Source organism: Rhea pennata, chromosome 3, assembly GCF_028389875.1.
Source record: "Rhea pennata isolate bPtePen1 chromosome 3, bPtePen1.pri, whole genome shotgun sequence".
Taxonomy (NCBI): Eukaryota; Metazoa; Chordata; class Aves; order Rheiformes; family Rheidae; genus Rhea; species Rhea pennata.
In genome coordinates, this window is record NC_084665.1 from 58593972 (window position 1) to 58613397 (window position 19426).

General features: G+C 36.6%; 1 protein-coding gene across 6 annotated transcripts in view; it reads right to left on the reverse strand.

Annotated features, from left to right (window-relative positions):
- Positions 1 to 19426, reverse strand: part of SYNE1 (spectrin repeat containing nuclear envelope protein 1) — a 308485-nt gene that overhangs the window by 73062 nt on the left and 215997 nt on the right. For all 6 annotated transcript variants that reach the window (XM_062572395.1, XM_062572390.1, XM_062572389.1 and 3 more), the window contains 13 exons: positions 18351 to 18524; positions 16204 to 16395; positions 11885 to 12019; positions 11191 to 11294; positions 9829 to 9979; positions 8881 to 9012; positions 8552 to 8707; positions 7664 to 7873; positions 6038 to 6139; positions 5265 to 5384; positions 3850 to 4050; positions 3014 to 3187; positions 2415 to 2546 (listed from right to left, as the gene is read on the reverse strand). In XM_062572395.1, coding sequence (XP_062428379.1) covers positions 2415 to 2546; positions 3014 to 3187; positions 3850 to 4050; positions 5265 to 5384; positions 6038 to 6139; positions 7664 to 7873; positions 8552 to 8707; positions 8881 to 9012; positions 9829 to 9979; positions 11191 to 11294; positions 11885 to 12019; positions 16204 to 16395; positions 18351 to 18524 — 1983 coding nt within the window. The remainder of the gene's footprint in view (positions 1 to 2414; positions 2547 to 3013; positions 3188 to 3849; positions 4051 to 5264; positions 5385 to 6037; positions 6140 to 7663; positions 7874 to 8551; positions 8708 to 8880; positions 9013 to 9828; positions 9980 to 11190; positions 11295 to 11884; positions 12020 to 16203; positions 16396 to 18350; positions 18525 to 19426) is intronic.

A 19426-nucleotide genomic window follows, 5' to 3' on the forward strand; every position in this document is an offset into this window, starting at 1 on the left:
CTGCATACCTACAAAAGAGAAGTTCAATTCAACCATCAAAATCCAAGAATGCAAAAGCCACTTGTTATAGTGCAAGAAGGCAAAGAAGTTGCTAAAAATGAAAAGTTCTTAACTCTTTGACCCCCAAGAACCAAACCTGAAGCAGAGATAGATTTCACATAAATGGTGAGAGTTGTGGATAGGTAAGGAATTTGTACATGTGGGCATATTTACCTGCCAAATTCTGTTAGTATTTCACAAGTAGTACAAGTTTTCAAAATTATTTGTATACCTGACTAAGCTCAGGCATGAAATGTACATGCATTCCCTTTTTGCAGATTTGCTGACATTATTCTGAAGATAAGGTATAAGAAGCTACCAGAGCTACGGTGAGTACCTAAAGCTTCTTTCATTTCGCATATTTTTTCTTTCATGTAAATAGAGCTCTAATAACAGGATTTTTTAATATATATACAACATATATACAAACATAAATGTATAATTTCTAGAGAGAAATAAAAGATTCCAAGGTATCTATAAATTACTTATGACAGATTTTCAATCTAAATGTGGCCTCAGGAAGAAAAAAAAAGTACTAAAAGTTATGCCACAGCAGAGTAGCAGTGTTTGAGAATCTGGACTCGAGTAATCTTATTTATGAAACTGACAAGAGAAACAGAAATGGAAAACTAACTTAGAGTCAGAATGAACACAAACAATGTCTAGCACTAAACAAAACCAAAATAAAACCTACTTACAATAGGTTGCTTAAATTCTCCTCATATCCATGAGGAGAATACCTTCTGGTAAAGAAACAATATATATATATATATGCGTGTGTGTGTGTGTGTGTATGTATGTATATATATATTGTATGTATACACACACACACACACACACACATGTAAACTAATTTGGGGTGGGAAAGAATGGGAAACAAATGGGAGACTGAACATTATACTGGCAACAGAAATTTGGCAGATGTTTTTCTGAAACAGTGCCCTGAAGTACCTGTTTTATTATGAAGCAAATACAATACACCAGGGTAGAATTCACATTTTAAGAATGAGAATTCCAAAAACCAGTATGTGCTAAAAAACCTATATTTAAACTACAAGTTCTTGTGGTAGTTGAGAAGGAAGAACACAACTCAGGCAACTTTAGGCTACTCAGCCTCATCTTGTTCCCTGGACAGATCCAAGAGCTTTTTGGAATCCATCTCCAAGCACAAAAAGGACAAGAAGGCAATCAGAATCAGTCAGCAAGGACTCACTAACCTAATTGCCTTCTATGACAAAATTACTGGATCTGTGGATGAGCCTTTGGCATTAGTATGGCCTCTGGTACTTTCTCCCAAGAGCATCCTTCTCTGGAAGCTGAGGCAGTATGTTCTGGATAAATGGGATATGTGGGCTGAAAACTGGCTGCACTGCTGATTTCAAAGAGTAGTGATCAAAGACTTGTTGTCCAGCTGGCAGACAGTAACAAGCTACACTCCTGGGGCTGATTACTGATATCGGAGCCTAGACTGTTCAACATCTTCATTAATGGCCTAGATGATGACACAGAGCACATCCTCAGTAACTCCAGGGATGACACTAATGTAGGGGCAGTACTTAACACAAAAAATGGCAGGCCCTGAGTCCATGGAGACTTGGCTATTCTTGAGAGCTGAGCCTACAGAATCTCTCAGGAGGTTCAACACAGAGAAATACAAGTTTCTGCACCTTAGGCAGATTAACCTTGTGTCTCAGTACAGGCTGGGAAGGGAATAGCTGAGCAGCACCCCTGCTGGAAAGGATGTGATGTATTTAACCTGTATTTAACCGTAACCAAGCTATTTCGAACAAGGCAAACTGCAATGTTGGGCTACATTAGGAAGAGTGTTAACAGGAGAATTAAGTTGTTACCTCATCTACTCGGTTCTGATAAGGCGACATGTAGTGCATCCAATTTTGCTCTCCACCTACCTCTCACACAGTTCAAGAGGGATTTCAAAGAATTGATTAAGATCCAGCGGAGAGCTATCAAAGATGGTCAAGGACCTAAAATACATGCTCTAGAGGCTGAGGGAGATGTGCTTGTTTTGGTCTGGTAAAGAGGAGGTTAAGGGTAGTCTAACTGGTGCCTACAACTATTTGAAGGAGAATCACAAAGATGATGGAGGTACTACTTTCCTCAGTGGTGCCAGACAGTAAAAAAAGAACAGTAGCCACAAGTTGCAGCTTGGGAGGTTTGGATTGGGCATTAGGGAAATCCTTTTCTGCAGGTGGTGCAGAACTGGAACAGGTCCCAGTGCTGCTGTGAGATCTTCATCCTTGTAGGTTTAGAAAGCCATGGCTGACCCAGCCCACGGCAACAGCCCTGCCTCAAGATGACCTCCAGAGATCCCTTCCAAACAACATTTCTGTAACAAATGACTAGAAAGCACCAACCTGAAAAAGTGTAATCCGGTCTGTAAGCCTGTCCTCAGTCTCTTCCACCAAACCAACAGTGGGAATGCTATCTTCAATAAACTCCAGCTGTCTAGTAAGTTCCTGATAATCCTCATCTAGGCATGTCCAAGTCTGCAAGCAAAAGTTATGCATGAATATGGTGAATATTGGTTTTGATATCTAGATTTTTTATTCCTGAATAAATTTTAAATATATTACTTGTTTTCTTTACCTCAAATTCTGCAGGTGCACTATTGTGAAGGTACAGAAATAACAGTACAAACTGTTACTGAACTGATAACAAGACATCAACTCTGTGTCAAGCTCAACTTTTGGTCAGAATATAGAGCTGGCTTATGACTAGGTAAAGCTATCATGTTCTCCTTGCCAGCTAAAGCTACGCAACTCTTTTAGGTTTACACAAACACAATTTGTATCATCTAAAGTGCCCAATATATAAGTAGCAAAGATTACATGTAGCCCATTGGTCTCTACTGGGTGTGACAAAAGTCCATCAGTTTGGTCCAGGCACAGGGAATATAGTATATACTGGTGGTTCATCACAGTGGCAGTACAGAAAAGAACACAGGAATTCTCACCTCTAGAATGTATTCCAGCTCCACACCTCGTTTATGGGCCTGCTTTAATACAGTTGAAGCTTGTGCCATTAGCTCTGAATGTGACTGAGTTTCTCTCAAGAAGGCAAAGCTCCTCATCTTTCTGAAGAGTGTTTCTGTCAGGATCATGTGAGACTCCAGCCCCTGAAAATACTCCTGAGAAGTTTTTGGGGGTGAATGGGAGGAGACAAAAGAAAAGATAACGTACAATACTTAGTTTCTTACACTAAACAGCATTTTGAGATAATAGCAGTACAATCAAGCAAGTATCTGCATGGATGTGGATTTAGATACACGTGGAATTAGATAAACCCTTCCCTCCATCAATATTTCACAAAATCCAGCACCGAAGAAAAACAGTGTGTCCTTTACATAAAAACTAGATCCTAAATTGCACTCCAGAAACAAAATGGCTTAAATCAGATAAACACCACCAAAAAACTCCTCCTAATAATAAGATGTGGCAAAGTCTTATTATATACTGTGGCTATTATTTGAAAAATTAAATTGCCATTGGAAAATACTATTGATGTGGATCAAACTGCTCTGTGGAATGGCAGCACAAGAACAGGAGACTTATTATTAGAATGAGGAATATGATCCTACCTGGAGTTCACCTGCAACATAGCATTTGAAAGCATTTCAATCAGAACTGTTCATTGACTCTAGTTTAAACTACAGTAATTTTTAATATATCTTGATTGAGCACTGACCAGCCATTCAGAAAAGCTCCTGAACCTTCAGCAATGAAAAGTCAGAAATTACCGTGTGCAAGTTTACAGTCATTAATAATCTTGATATACATTACAGATTCTTACCTTATGTTTGTCAAGTAGCAAATGGACCTCTTCCTTAGAAGCAACAATCATTTTCTGGTCTCCAGCCATTTTCTCTTGTCCTGTTTCTACCAAGTCAGCCAGGTCCTGCAAGGCCCGCTCGTATTGTCCCCTAAGAGCCAGATTCTGGTTCAAGTCACTTCGTCTGGATCCAATGATCATCATCAATTCATCATACATATCCTTTGGGGCAAAAATCAGCAATGATCATCCTTATCTCATACCTCACGTGTCTGCCTAGATGCCAGCTTGTTGCCGCTGTGTTTCCTTATGAATGCTTGCAAAATAACTTGAAATCCCAGCTCAGAAAGACTGCAGATATTCTGACTTCGTTGATAAATTAACAACTCAGCATCGAAAAAGAGAAAAAATAAGCAGCACCTTCTAGTGTCTTTGTTCAGGAACAAAGTTAGCAGAATCCCAAAGGTTTGCTTTATGTAGCAAAGGAACTAAGTGACAGGACTTGAGTCACCAAAAAACAGACTAGACCTCCCCTTAGGTAGATCTCATCCTATGCCAGTACAGAATTAGCATCAGTATGCATTTCATAGGGAAGGGACAAACTGAAAGAACAGAAAGATAGCCAGTAACACAAGTACTTCCAGTGGCTACTGCACACTGTAGATGTAATTTACATTTTGCTTCTTATAATGCAGAGGAGTTGGACTAACTTCAACATGGCTACAGACGACAGCATCTCGAAACCAACTTTGTCTTCATCAGTCCAGCCTAAGCACAGGAAGAGATCTGCACCTTATCGTTAGCAAGTAAGATACACATGACCTACAGTAAAAACCAAATCAGTCCAAAAACAATATACTTTATACAGAAAAGATTTTTTTATTCTGTATATGTATATTTTACTGAGTGTCCTTACTGTCAATTTACACAGCAAGCCAACTGGAAGAACTTCTTCAGTTCCTGTGTGCTCTTCTTCATCCTATATACCTCAACCACAAAACTGAGAACAACAGAGAAGCTTTTCTCAACTTGAACAGAATTATTTTCCCTCTTGCCTTGGTTTTGAGAATTTTATTCTCAGAACATGTGTTTGACTATGAGGATAGGCCCATACTTTTGATCAAGATAAGAGCAACATCCAGAAAGTAATAACACAAAATATCTGTAAGGTCATCCAGAAAAGAGAGCACTACAGCAAAATACCCACTCTCAGACTGAAGCTTGCTCTCCCCAATTTAAATACACAATTGTGAGAAGCACAACTGTCAAAATAACAGAGGAAAGACTTCTCTAAAACCTAAAATCAGGGGGAAGAGGAAATCTGAAGATAATCACGCAGTGACAAAAGCAGAAGGCTATAAGGAAGAAAGGACAAAGTGCATACTAATACTTTTGATATCACTAGATAGATCCAGAACGGAATGCATGAGCCATACCTGGAGCTTAGATAGCTCTTTCATAGAAGGTTGGTCAATTTGTAGCTTGTCTGCTTGCTTCTTTAATTCATTGATTCCAGCATCTAGTTCCTTCAAACCTTCTTCTGCCTGCAGTATGACCTGTATCAGCAAATTGTATCATTTAGCTTGAAGATTTCATGCTATAGCTGCCAAAAATTATATCATTTTTTTTTAATGTCTGAAGTTTTCATCAGTCCCTCGTGTCTTATGGATTTGGATCTCAATGAATTTGATACTTAGTGAATAACTTTGAAGAAATACAGAAAAAAATATTAACTCAAAGTTGAGGGTCCTTGATTGTTTTTAAAGACAATGTCACATATTTTGTCACAAGCTGTTTTAGTTTTTGGTTTATACAAAACTTTGCTGTGTAGTTCTGTGCCACTCATTATACTACAGGCACCAAAGGACTATTAGTTGTTTTATCATCTTCTTAAAGCATTTTTTTGTATTAGCACACATTACTGTTTATCTGAGCATCAGGAAAACAACCATGACAGCAGAAAACATGACAGCAAAATAGCTTTTCTCTTGGTTGTTAATGGGACTAGGATGGGGTCAATATTCCTGCAAGGAGAAAGAATTTGTAAATCTCCTTTTGTATATGGAAAGGTGTGACTTGAACATATGGGTTGGTATTTGTAAGTGGATGCAGGTTTTCACATAATTCATGGAAGTCATGTAGTCTTCCATACAAAACAACTGTCATTTAGAACCTTAAATGTTGTCAAATAATAGACATTTGGTAATACCTGAATTTGTTCCATTTCTGGTCTCTTAACTGCTTCTGCCATTTTCTGTAGAACTAAATATTTGTTATCACCTAGTGATGTAAACAGGAGCTTCAGATCATTCTATAGAAGACAACAGCAAAAAATTATAATCAATTACAGCACACAGCAACTGAAAAATACTTTATATTTCAAAAATTTTAAAGTATTAAAGTACTACTGCTATGTAATAAACATGGGACCGGTCAGCATTAAGGACAAAGTCTATTCAAACTGAATGCATCATAATTATCCAATGCAAAACATGAAACACTACTGAAACTCCATAACTGGATACATACGAACAAAAAACCTAAGCAATTCCTATTCAACACACAACCTGTGAAGACACTTCTGCTTTTGCTTTCCAATTAGATAGCAAAGATTGGTTATTTTCATTTACAAAAATATCTTCTAATGGTGTAGTGTATTCAGTCACATACACTGGTAAGGAGGCTAGGTTTAAGTTTCTAAGAAAAGAGTTCTTTCTTTAGAACTTGAGCAATAAAGAAGTAGACAAGGGTTCTGGACATTATAAAGGTAACTACACATTATAAATTTTGGAGTAACTTTTCAGATGGGACATATTTTTACAGTGTTACCATCAATTAATTTTTCTTTTTCATATATTCATCCCAACCCAGCTCCTAATACTGGTAAAAGAGAAAATAATCAATATATTTTTCTAAGGCTTTCAATATTATAAAAGGGTGAGTTATTGATTTTTTTGCAAGTAGAAATTCTTTTAAATACTACATGTGTCTGGTATAATAATCCTTTTTAAATACTAAATGTCTCCGGTATAATAATCATATGAATTAGCACAAAATTCTAATAAACTCATCTCTTTTCTTCAGTAAAGAAAGGCCTTTTCTTGATACTACCTCTCTATTGCACAGGGAAAGATTTGGAGTTTGGAAAGAAATCCTATAGTGACAGCCTGTTGAAATTATGATCCTAATCTAAAGATGTCAAGAGCTTATTTTGCATTTTTTTGCTGAAAGGCATGTTTACTCACTAAAGCAAAATCACACTCTAATCGGAGGCTAAGAAAAGGAGACAAGGTAGAGACCATCTGAGATCTGAAAACATTTCTGAATATTATTTCAAAAGATTCCTAAACATTTTTCAGTTTCTCTCCCTTTTTCCCCCCTTTGCTCAATATTGATTGCTTGAGATACAACACGTTACAGAATAATGAGGTAGCTTAAAGATGATCAGAAAGGTGTTTTCTAATGTATCTAAGCTAATGAAAATAGCATATTGTATTATTTATAGAATTTATAAGACAAACTCTAAAATTGCATTTTTCTCCTTTGAGAACAGTAGGCAACAACTTCCAGTTATTGTAATGCTAATAGGGGAAAAAGATATGAACAGATGATCCCTTCTATAACAATTGTAAGAGTTGCACAAGGCTTCTAATGGTGAGTTTAGATTTTGGACAATGATTGGGATGTCAGGTTCTGGATAGCTTAAGGAGTTTTATTTTCAGTAAGGACTATCTGAAAATTATCTATTGTCAGATTGCCATTGCTGTCAGAGTCACATTCTTCATATCCCCATTTGACATGCACCCCTGTTAATTCCTTTAAATGGGCATCATACCTTGAAAGTAATTATTTGCTGGAGCCTTTCTTTCATCTGATGGCATCTCTGGTTTACTACTGACTCCAGTAAGGTCAGTCTTTTCAGAAGACAATCCAAAGTGTCTTCTATAACATCCCTATTATCACCATTCTCAGGAAATGTCTGAGTAAATAAATTCTTATTCTTATCCATTTCTTCTGTTATCTCTTTGATTTCTTTGGCAAGAGACTGATTTTGTGGAAAGCAAAACAAAGTTTCAGTTAGACATTCTAGAAAGCAAGCAAACATACTGTCATAACAATTAGCCATTTGGCAGTGAGGTACTGACTTTTTTACATTGCTAATCTACTCACATTAGATAAAGTTATGCAACTACAGTATTTTTGACAACAGTAAAAAACAGTTGCCCTGAAGAAAACAAATGTTGAATGCCATGTAAATGATCTTTTATTCTGAGTAAGGGCTTCTGGAACATAAATGTATGTAGCTGCCTTTATGCCAACTGCTGCCTGAAGAAGCTTTTACATCTCTCTCAATTCCATTTCATGTTGATGAATTTGTACTGTTTCAACACCCCAGAGTCTTCCTCCCTGTTATTTACTTTATTCCAATTTCAACAGGGTGATGTCTGTTAACACTAAGAAAAGAAATTAAGCAGAAGAGTCTTCCAGATACTGTGCTTAATTCTCTTCTGATTAGGCAAAACTGGGACAGATAGTGCTTTCTGAAATGTTTTCTATGCAGGCAACAAAGTTACTCCTACCAATGGCAGGATGCAGCAATTATGTAGAAATTATGACTGTGACAGGTCACTTACAGAAGATTCTAAAATTTTCTTGCTGAAGTAATATGTAAAATGCAGCCTTATTGGCAGTTTTAAGAATATTCTACTCATGAATTCCTTACTTCTTGCTTGCAGAGGTACGTTTCGGTTTCCTCTGGCAGCAGAGTTGTGGCAACAAACACATGTTCTTCTACACCATCTAGCCACAAAGAGGTGGCTGAGACACCATCATACAATTTCTGTTCTAGATGCAGGCTCTCCTTCTCTGCATGTCCAGCCTGGGCAAAAAGAAGCAAAAGAGTTTCAGAGTAGATGTACAATTTACTCTCTCCAACATCTAATATTTGGGAAAAGACTAGACTTCCAGGTGGGAGATAAGGGAGTTTTCATTGGAAATGGATATTGTAAATATTTTGCTGAAAGACAAGTATAAAGACAAATGAAATATTACCTCAGACGATACATCTTCAAAGGCCTGATTCAATTCAACCAATACTGGTGAAACTAACGATTTATCCTGGTCCTGTTCTTCTTTATACACAGGTACTCCAGACATCAATCTGCTTGGTCTGTTATAAAGCTGCTGAGAAGGAAGTTAAGAGTGTTTCTACCATAAATAGAACACAACATTCAGCCATGCAGATTTTACTACCTACTGAGGATAATGTCAAATAATGCTCATGGTCCTCCCACAACTGTTCTGTACTCATCTTGTACAAAAGATTACATGACAGGAGGTTCACCACAAGTGCAGAATAAATACCTGTGGCAAGAATTAGCAATGGCTTGTTTTACCAAAATAATTAATTACTCCTGAACGAATACAAGATAATTAGATATTTGGAAGATGCTTTCAAAACAGCATTTTGGAAAGAATGGTGGGCCTGGGTCTAATAAATATAAAATAGAGGACATATTTAAATATAGATATTGGACTGTCTCTGATTTAGCTGAGTAATCTCTGTTTCTTTCAGTAAAAACTCTGAGGCTCAGATCACTCGGATCTTTGCCACATACTCATGAAGACCAAGAATTTAATGAATAAGCTTAGACTCAGAATGCCAGATTTACAGGCATTTAACCACCAGATTGTCACCAGAGTACTGGTCACTTTCAGAGCCACAATTTGTTACAGAATTATCCTGGAGTAGATGCAATTGAAACTTTTTTTTTCCTTTGCAGTTTACTCACATGAATGGAAGTGTGCAATTCAAATGGCTTTGAAAAAGAGCAATAGTGCCAATACTTACTATTTTATAAAGATGTCACAAAAATAAATTATTCCATAATCTCTGTATTAACCACATTAACTTAATGCACTTGTTATAAACATACCATGCCTTGTGTTGTGACAACTGCTTTCACAGAGAAAACGCACAGATAAATTAAAAATAGCTACCAGCTGTTCTTGTTCCAAAGCTCTCTGGAGCAGTCGCTGCTTGGCATTGAATTCCTGATTCAGGCTTTCCCACTTCATCTTCATCTGTTCTTCAGCTGATGGTTTCTCACCTTCCAAGCCTAATTCCTCACAGAGTGTATCAGGCTTCTCACTGTAATGAAAAAAATGCATAAAGGTTTAACAAATACAAAAGTTACAACAGTATAAGACACTTCTTTCCTTTTTCAGTTAGGAAATTCTAATATTTAAACTAAATACTACTTCTTAAAACTTTTACTTATTTTTTTCAGGTACTAAGACAAGAGCTGGTTTGTAACAGGACCAAGTATTTGGCTGATGAGACGAAATGTACCTTGCAAGTAACTGTTTAGAGTTGCAAATGCCCAGACTAACTTAGAATTGTAAACATATACAATTTTTACTACATTGAAACATAAACTTTAAACAAGTTTTACTTCAAAGTTTGATATAAAAAATTATTTTATCTTACCTCTCCCCTGCCCTCCCAGACATATTCTGATATTTTAATGCAGGTCAAGCATATGACCAAAGCATACCTTTGGTAAACAGTGAATTAAGTACAGCATTTTCTGTTTGATTTTTTGTTTCTACAATGTAACAGATGTGCACTGAGATGCTCACTACTACTAAGATACGTCAAGAAAGTATTTTAACAGAAGGGTTGAGGGCTTCTTGCTTCTCAAGCTGTTCACCATGGTCCCTCCTCCCTAGACTTCACCCTTGCCACTTTCTCAAGGCCTGCATAGGCAGTATGCAGCTATTTTTTTGTGTATTCTCTAAGGCACAAGTCTCTCCCAGTCAGATCTGAGGTTTTTCAAGCCATCTACTTTCCACAAACAGGCAAGAGTGCAAGAAATTCTAGGCCAGAGATGAAATTCAGAACTCTTGAGCTCCAAAAATAAAAATATTCACTAACTGTAGGAAAATTATGCAATGAACATCTCAGCTGGGAAGATCTGATTGCAAGAGCAGTCTATAATATTTTAGATAGTGATCATCTATGATTCACATATCAATGCTGGTTTATAAAACTATAGTAACTGATCCACTGCTTGTCTAATGAATTCTACTAATTTGTAATTTCAGTATGTTGTTTGATGACAAGAATAAAAAGAATTTCTAAGGACTGACTGAAGATGATCTATTAGTGCAAACTGTTGTTTGTGTTACTATATTATGGGAACCCTTAGCTATGAACCACGACTCCAGTACATCAGATGCTGTACAAAATACAAGAAATAAAGATTAGAGGCTTGCATGTGAAAGAGGGATGTAAACACCGGAGTGACAAAGCATACTGTTGTAGAAATTTACTTCACAGAAAAACACCTCTAAGCACACCTTAGACATAGTTCTGGAGCACCTTGCTGCGTTAGAATTTCTTCTCCACGGCTTGCTACTGATCGAAGCAGATTCTTCTGCTCTTCTAGCTCTTGTTCCAGCTCCTAACACAGAAAGTTACAAAAAAACCAAAACAAACCTCAGACAGACTGTTTTTACCTTGGAAGAAGGTACCTTGGACTGCATAACAGTCAGATAGCTGAGCTATTTCTGATATGGCTTACTTGAACACTAAAAGCAGTGCAAGTCTCCACCTAGGCATACAGAAAGGTAGGGTACATAAACTGAGGTGAATTGTTGGACTAATGCGGTGCATTTTATAGAACCAGTGATAATGTCACTGTGTTGTGCAACATAATATGCCTTGTAATGTGCATATCTTTTGCTTCTTTAAAGACAATATTGACAGTATTTGTTCAAAAGTAAAGATCGTCTCCTTACACCTCCTACTTTGAAAGATGATTCAGTTTAATTTTACTGATGGGGAACAGTAGTACAAAGTGGTCAAGTGGCTCAGCCATGGTCATCCAGGAAGTCTAGTCTACTTGGCTGTCACAGACACAAAACAGGGAGCTGAAGTTCATTATTAGGGCACTGAGTAAGGAGCTGAAGACTTCAGTGGAAATATTAATAAGAATGTCTCAGCTACTGTGTTAAATGTGTTCTAAAGATAAGAGAAGAAGAAAACACCAACTTTCTGTTGCTGCAGACTGCTCTGCTGCTGCTGTGAACGAGTTGTTCTTGCTTGTGCCAGCCATTCTTGGACACTGGGACTTTGTGAGGAAATCAAGTCCAGATCACTCTCCTCCTTCTCTTGTAAAGATCCCTGCTTTAAGAGAAAGAAATAAAGACCATCATTTTATAAAATTCCATATATTGCAAGAAAGTTGGCAGGCATAGCTCTTCTATTGAAAATCATGTGTAGCATAGTTTTCCATCTCTTAAGCTGCTGGCTCACACAAATTCTGAAGTCAGCTATGTCTTAAGGTTACTAATGTTTACTGGTCTTTTTTTGCTAGCAAGAAACATTCTTAAAATATAAAAATAGGCACACATAGAGCACCACACTTAGCAAAATCAGAGAGACCACAGACTAATGAATTCTTGAAGACTGCTCTGCCCCTCCAAAAACCAGCATTGCTCTGTAATGGAGAGTGCAGTGCTATCTGGCAGTGCAGGGAATCAATGGATCATTTCTTCCAGGCTTTTGTCTAACTAGAGCTTTTGTCTAACTAGAAACGAAAGCATGCTGCTTGTTATTCTCATCAAACCTTATTTATCAGTAAGTACATGACTCTGTGGTTGGCAGGAAAAGAAAGAGCTAATAAACAGCAGATTATATGATACAAGCAAAAAGACAAGAGACATAAATACAGTGCTATATTAGAGCAGCAGAAGCAACAGTCTCTTTGCTTCCTATTTCAGGTATTATGTTTTTCCAATATGATTGATTAGTGTTCTGTATAAGTAAACAAAAAAAAAGAATAAATGGCTTAGTAGTTACAAAAACTTCTCTATCTACTCCTTGACTTCTGAAATCCAAGTTCTTCGTACATTTAAATTATTTTAGTGACAAACACATTTGAATGTAGGCATTTTTAACATACTAGGCCCAGTGTTAGGCACAGAGTGGTAGTTGTGGCTACTTAGATCTACATACCTATTTAGTGCTACTTGCAGGCACACAATCACCATAAGGCTTGCACTTGCTTTTCTAAAGCTTCGAGAGCTAAAGCTGGGGCTTAATTCCTCTCCCATTTTTTATACGTACTTCATTATTTGCAGGATTCATGTATTACCCTTGACCCCGCTCTCGTTGTGAGCCCAGTCAGACTGCCCAGCAGCTCTGACTCCATGCAGACTCTCAGGAGGGGAAAGGCGCTCCACGTCCCGGCTGGTCTTTGGACCGGAGTTGAAAGGACTGATTAGTGTTAAAGGGTATAAACTGTACGAGGACCAAAACCAGCTAAGCACTTTGCGGGAGCCAGAGGAATGATTAGCTCTTGCTCTGTGAGACAGCTTGGTTCCACTCTGGATGACATCTGTGCAGATACTTTGCTTCATGGAACAACTTTCTAGTGAAGCTGGTATGTTATGGAGTCAATGGCATTTATGGGATTTCAGATTGGTTAAAGAAAACTTCTCTCTTTTCTTTTATTAATTGATCACAATATTGGCATTAAATATTCCTGGAAAATACCACATTCTTGCTTATATCTCATACTAATTTTTTAAGAAACTTACAAAGAATCTGGAATATTTGCATTATTAACGGTGGATCTAATGTGAGGATAAAAAAGGATCTACAATTTTAATTTCTAGTAAAAAAAGAGAAAAAATACAACTTTTTAAAGTTGTAAAATCAACTTCATTTTATATGTAACAATCATTCAACCTGTAGATCCTACTAGAGAACGATCTCTAGTTCATTTGGATAGGCTGATTGGTTTTAGTTATATTTTGAAGGTGAAAGGGAAGAAGGCTTAGAAGCTGGAATATTGGGGTTATAGTCCCTAAGATAAATTGCAGTCCCTTGGTTCCTACCAAAGAACATTAAAGGCTTGTGGGATTTGAGTGCAATGATGTTTTTCAAATATGCTATTGCACATACTTTTTAAAACAAAACTATTTGTGAACTAGATTTTAGCATTCTCAAATCACAGAATGCAAGTCCAAAAAATACCCTTGCATTTCATTCCCAATAATATCTGAAGGAACATATTAATTAATTAATTAATAATTAATCATTTCCCTTTAAATATGCAGGGAAACAAATGCTTGAAGCTTTTTTTTCCTGGCAACATGGAAATAATTGGAAAATAGCTGAAGAAAAACAATGATAAAATGGATCTCTTGAGCTCTAAACTTTATAAAACTTATACTAGGGAGTGCAACTATGGAACCGAAGTTCTTCTTTTCAATAAAAATAGAGCAACAACATTAGCTTTTTTAATGCAAAATCCATTCTACTTCTTTGTTTCATAAGAAGTCATTTTTATTATTCCTAAGTCAGAGATATTACAAGATAAATGTGCAAGATAATGTTTTATATATTTCAAAGTACTTGAAAAACACTACATTTTGTACCAATGTAGTTTGGAAATCTCCTTATCTTGAATACCTTGCTCATTATTTTCACTGATTTCTTTTATGAATCTTTAATGACAGGTGCAGTTAGATGGAAAACTGAAGTTGCTGTTTGGGAGGCACAGAATCTACCACTGACTCCTAAAAAAGCCTTGTGCCATGGGGATAACAGATCTGCTGAAATACTGCTTGAAGGAAAATATAGCAGGGTCTTTACGTGGGAGGATCCTTCTTTTCCTGGGCGCTGGTTGCTCTGTGCCTCTGAGCAATTACAAGGTTACCAGTACATCTCGAGAGAAGTAAAGTCTAAGTCTCTTACTTTATGAGCAAAAAGTGCTTTTAGCATTTCCTGTTTCTCAGAGTTAATAATGGCATAGGTTAATGTTCCTTGAGTATATTTTAGGCCATTTATTGCTCTGGGCATCAATCTGTAAGAAATACTTTATGATTGATTATTTGGAAAAATATTATTATACAAGAGATATGAATTCAGGAAGGGAGAAGTTATATTAGAATTTTTAGCTACTTGGAATAGGATCACTTTGAATTTCTGATTTGAAAATGCCAATGTTATACTGCTTAAACCTGTTTTCTTTCATGAGCTGAAAGTGAAGTTCAAAAACTGTCTGCAATTTGTAGAGGTGTACACTTAAAATTATTTTAAAATTTGGCATGCATGTAGTATCTTAAGCAAGTCATACTCTACATTGTTGTTATTTTAGATATTAGAAATGCATCCCACAATCTATTATAACAGTTTCAGCAAATTAGATCGCACCATCATATTTTAAAATGCAGAATACAGTAAGTCTGTCATGCTTTTGCACTTTGCAAGTAATATATCCCAATAAAGTGTTATATGCCTGCATGTTTCTGATAATACTTTTCATTTGCCTAATTATGAGGTTTAATATGCAAGAATAATGTTTAACATAAACTGAGACAAACATCTTCTTTCCTTCCCAAACATGATATTATTCTTGGATCAAAATATTAAACACACTGGATACTTACTTAGCTGCACAGTTATAAATACCTAGGAATTTTCTTATTCTTTTGGTGAAGCTATGTAATGTTTTACTATTAACATGATGGACTAAAAATAGTTCTTAGCATGCTAAGTGACCTTTCATGCTAACCTCTCTGTAGACTTTAATCTGCATTACAGGCTAGGAGCCTTGGAAGCTTATCATGTTTAATTTGCACAGCAAAGCCCAGAGAAGCTGTTTTTTTTTTTTTTTGAAAAAAAAAGAGAGGGTGGGGGGAAATCACAGCAGAACAAACAAATTCAAAGCTAGTCAGTCATATTATACGGTTGGGTTTCTTGTGTATATTCAGTTCTCCAAATGCTAGTTTAGCCTAAAGAATGACTAAAACAACCGTTAAACAAAATTAACTAGTTGCAATAAGTAAAGCAATGATGTCTGGAATAGAATCCTTGAGACTAAATTCGTGTCTCAGTTTATAGAATGTTTTGTTTAGTTTAATGATGCCACTGCTTATTTGCCATATTTTAAAATGTTATCCATTAGCTGTGGTTGTGTCTGACATATGTGAGGAAATCCATATTTAGTACTGTTCTCTTGTTGGGTGGAAGCGGGGACCTGCACTAGAACACATCAATCTACGAGGACTGGGAACAAAAATAGGGTCTATTCAGACCAAGCTAATCATCTGTATACTTTCAATGAATATAGTGAGGTGAAGACAGTGTTACCATGAAGTGGTGCTATTCACCTTGAAAGTAATACGCTAAAGCTTGCTGAGTAACTTAGTATTTGGAGTAATATTCCATTTATTAACTAAATATGAATAGATCAAATTTTAACAGTAAAACTCCTTTTCTGAATTATCAAAACCTTCTATAACTCCCCTCCCCCAACAAATGCTTGTCCACTACGAAGTCAATTGCAAAGAGGCACTTACCTGAATGTTGATCTGTTTGTCGTGCAGCACTCTCTGCAGCTCCAGAAGGCTGCCCTTCAGCGTCCTGAGCTTCGCTGCCAGTTGCTCAGCCTCATCCTTGGTATGAGCTTTACCCTCCATAAGTAAGTTCTCGTTGTGCACAGATAGCTCAGATAAGGCCACCACCTTCTGCTCTATTTCAACCAGCATGTTCTGCAGCAGCAAAAACAAAGATGCAAATTCATACATTTTCCAGCATCTGTCACACTTTCTGGCAAGGAGACCTTCGGCCTACCTCACCCTCTGCCAAGCTAACAGCAAGCTAGATTATCATTGCTTTGCTTTCCAGTCCCTTCCAGAGTCGTTAGGAATATGCTTGCACACTTTTGCACTTGTCACTTTTTTATGCAACCTTTTTCAGAAGTTTACAAGTTGAATTGAGATATTAGAAACAAAGGATTTGTTGTACAGAAGATGCTCTTTATTTGCACATTAATGGTAACGGTGGCTAAGATGCTAGACTCTGATATCCAAAATGACAAGAAATAGAGCGCACAAAGCTAGAGTTACTTCTTTCCTCTTCTTCCATGTATATTCAGTGAAGTCCTTCCTACCTCCTCGTATGTATTGCTGTGGCTGCATTGATAAGCTTCTCTTCTCACTATTTGCTCTTTCTGATTGGTGCATGATGGACTTAAGGATTTCTGTATAATCCTCTTTAGCCTAAAGAGAGACTTAAGTGATAAATCTCTGGCATGTTTATTTTCAAAAGCTACTGTCTTGATGTTCCATTAATCACCTATGTATTACAGACATCAGGCACATTCTGATCTTCAAAATTAGAAGTTCATAAGATTCTTGTTCAGAAAACTAGCCTGATACCAATTGTTTTGGTTTCCATAGCATCTGTCAAGCATAAACTTAGAAATGTTGCTCTTTAAAGAATGTGTGCATGATAAGATGGGCAGAGCCTCTAAGAAGTGGAAAAAATAGTGGATTTTTTTTTTAAAAAAACGTACTGTATTAAAATTTTAAGAACCAGTTAATTAATTGCTTGAACAGCATTAATAAGCTTTCTGCAGAGTTAATTATTCTTTTTAATATTGAGATTTCTACAGGTTTTATTAAAAAAAAATTGCTTTGCTTAAACTCACAGGGTTTATCTACATGAAACAAACACTTTTCAAGGACATGCAATGAAAGAATATTTGAGATGGAACAGAGTGAAAATTCCAATAGTGAAGCAGTGTCACAACATGGAAATATAACTACAGTCTGTTATATATACCTGTTTTAATTCACTAAACTTGTATGAAATTCAATTATCATTTATTCTGAATTAGTCGAGACCCTCATTAGTTAGCATGAGAAGAGGGGACTCTTCTGTCCTTTTTTATTTTTTTAAATCATGATCATGCAGAATTCTAAACTGTCTTTTAAAAGTGGAAAACAACTCCCAGTAATTTTAGAATCTGGATATTATGGCTGATCTTGTTAATAAAAGTATATGCAACTACTACTATTGCTGCAAAATATTTTTTCAAATGTTTTGTATTCTGAGTTTATTGATATTAAAATCATAAATGTAATAAATGCTGATGATTAAACTTTTGAATTTGAGATCACTCTTGAAGAACCCATAACACTGTCCAAATCACAACTGCTTAGCAGGAACATTTTCTTTAGCTGGAAAATGAGGAGTAGAAAAGTACACTGCCGGTGTTCTCACTTGTGTAAGTGACCTGTTCAACAACCCTGCATCTCCAGCTTCAGTAGAGCAGAAACAGTAAGTGAGGTGAATATACTGCCTTTAAGACAAAACAAACAGCTGCCTTCAAGGCTGTAGAACTTCAAACATTCCTGAGATCAGGGTATCTTGTTTTCCTACTGTTATATTTATATGTTTCTTCTAAATCCAGGTTTGTAATCTTTTGATAAGAAATGAACAGTAGGCTTTTATTTCATACATTGCTGATGAAGCTAATTAAAATAATATGTAGGATGCTCAGGAGATCAGAAAAACTCCCCCCCCCACTAAGAAGCTGGCTCACCCAACTCATTAATGGTCTTAATATTAATGCTCTATGGAGCAAATGTTCCATTCCTGTTTTTGCATTCAAATTTTGCCTATCCTGTTCATCTAAAGATTATGGGACTGCTAATTTTACCTGACAGTCTACCAGCTGAGCTTCCATGTCCATAGGTTCCTCAGCAGTAACCAAGGCTGTGTCCAGCGTAGCTCTTGTATTGAGTAGCCAATTATCAAGTTCATCGGCTTCACAGCGATATCTTTGAAGGGCCTGCTCTTGCCGCTGTTCTTCCAGCTGCTCATTCAGTTTTTCCTAGAGGCACAAATTATGACTTTTTTAAAAGAAAAGAAATACAGGATAAAACATCTTTTAAAATTTCTCCCATCTCTTCATCTCTCACAACTTCTACACAGCATTTTTCAAGCCTTTGCTTTCATAAGTTGAAAAACTTTACAGAATGTTTTTGCTTTCAGTGAAACATTTTTTTCTAGCAAGTGGAGTTTATGTAAATTGTTCTTATCCATTACGGTAAATTGTGATATTTCTACTTACTTCAGTAGACCTCTGCTATTATAACCTTTGTAAGGTGAGATCTCTTCTGCTCCCTCTTGCTGCTCTTCTTGTGGGTCTGCCCGTACCCTGATTCAGTTCACTCAGCTAGCACAAAACTGTTCACTCAGGGAGAAAGAAGCATGGGGAAACAGAGCTGGGAGTGGGCTGCAGGGAAGGGAGAGCGCCCTTGCCTTTTTTGGCAGTAGCAAGCTGTTAGATAGCCTTAGCCTCTCTCATGAGACTTCAGTCTTTGCCGTTGCTTCTGTTCACAAACCACCCTACAGATCTGAGCTAAGACACGCTACTCTTAAGAGGATATTAAAAATGCTCTTAAAAATCTTTCCATTTACTTGAGTGAACTAAGTTTATGCACAGTATGCTGATTCAGACCTGTATATGCAGGGTATATCTTTGACACAGGAAAGTGTTTGGACAGGTTTTCTGAATGCTTACATTTAGTGGGAAAATTAATGACTGCACATTAGAGTAATTTATAGAATAATGTTAGCTGTTAAGTATCTCAGCTAAATAATGAAAAATTTAACAGTACTCAAGTTATCATTATTTAATTTAGGCCTACAGAAATAAAACAATATTGCTAATCCATGCCCTTAGCATAAGGATATTTTCATTACCTATTCTGTCAGAATTTCTACATTTAC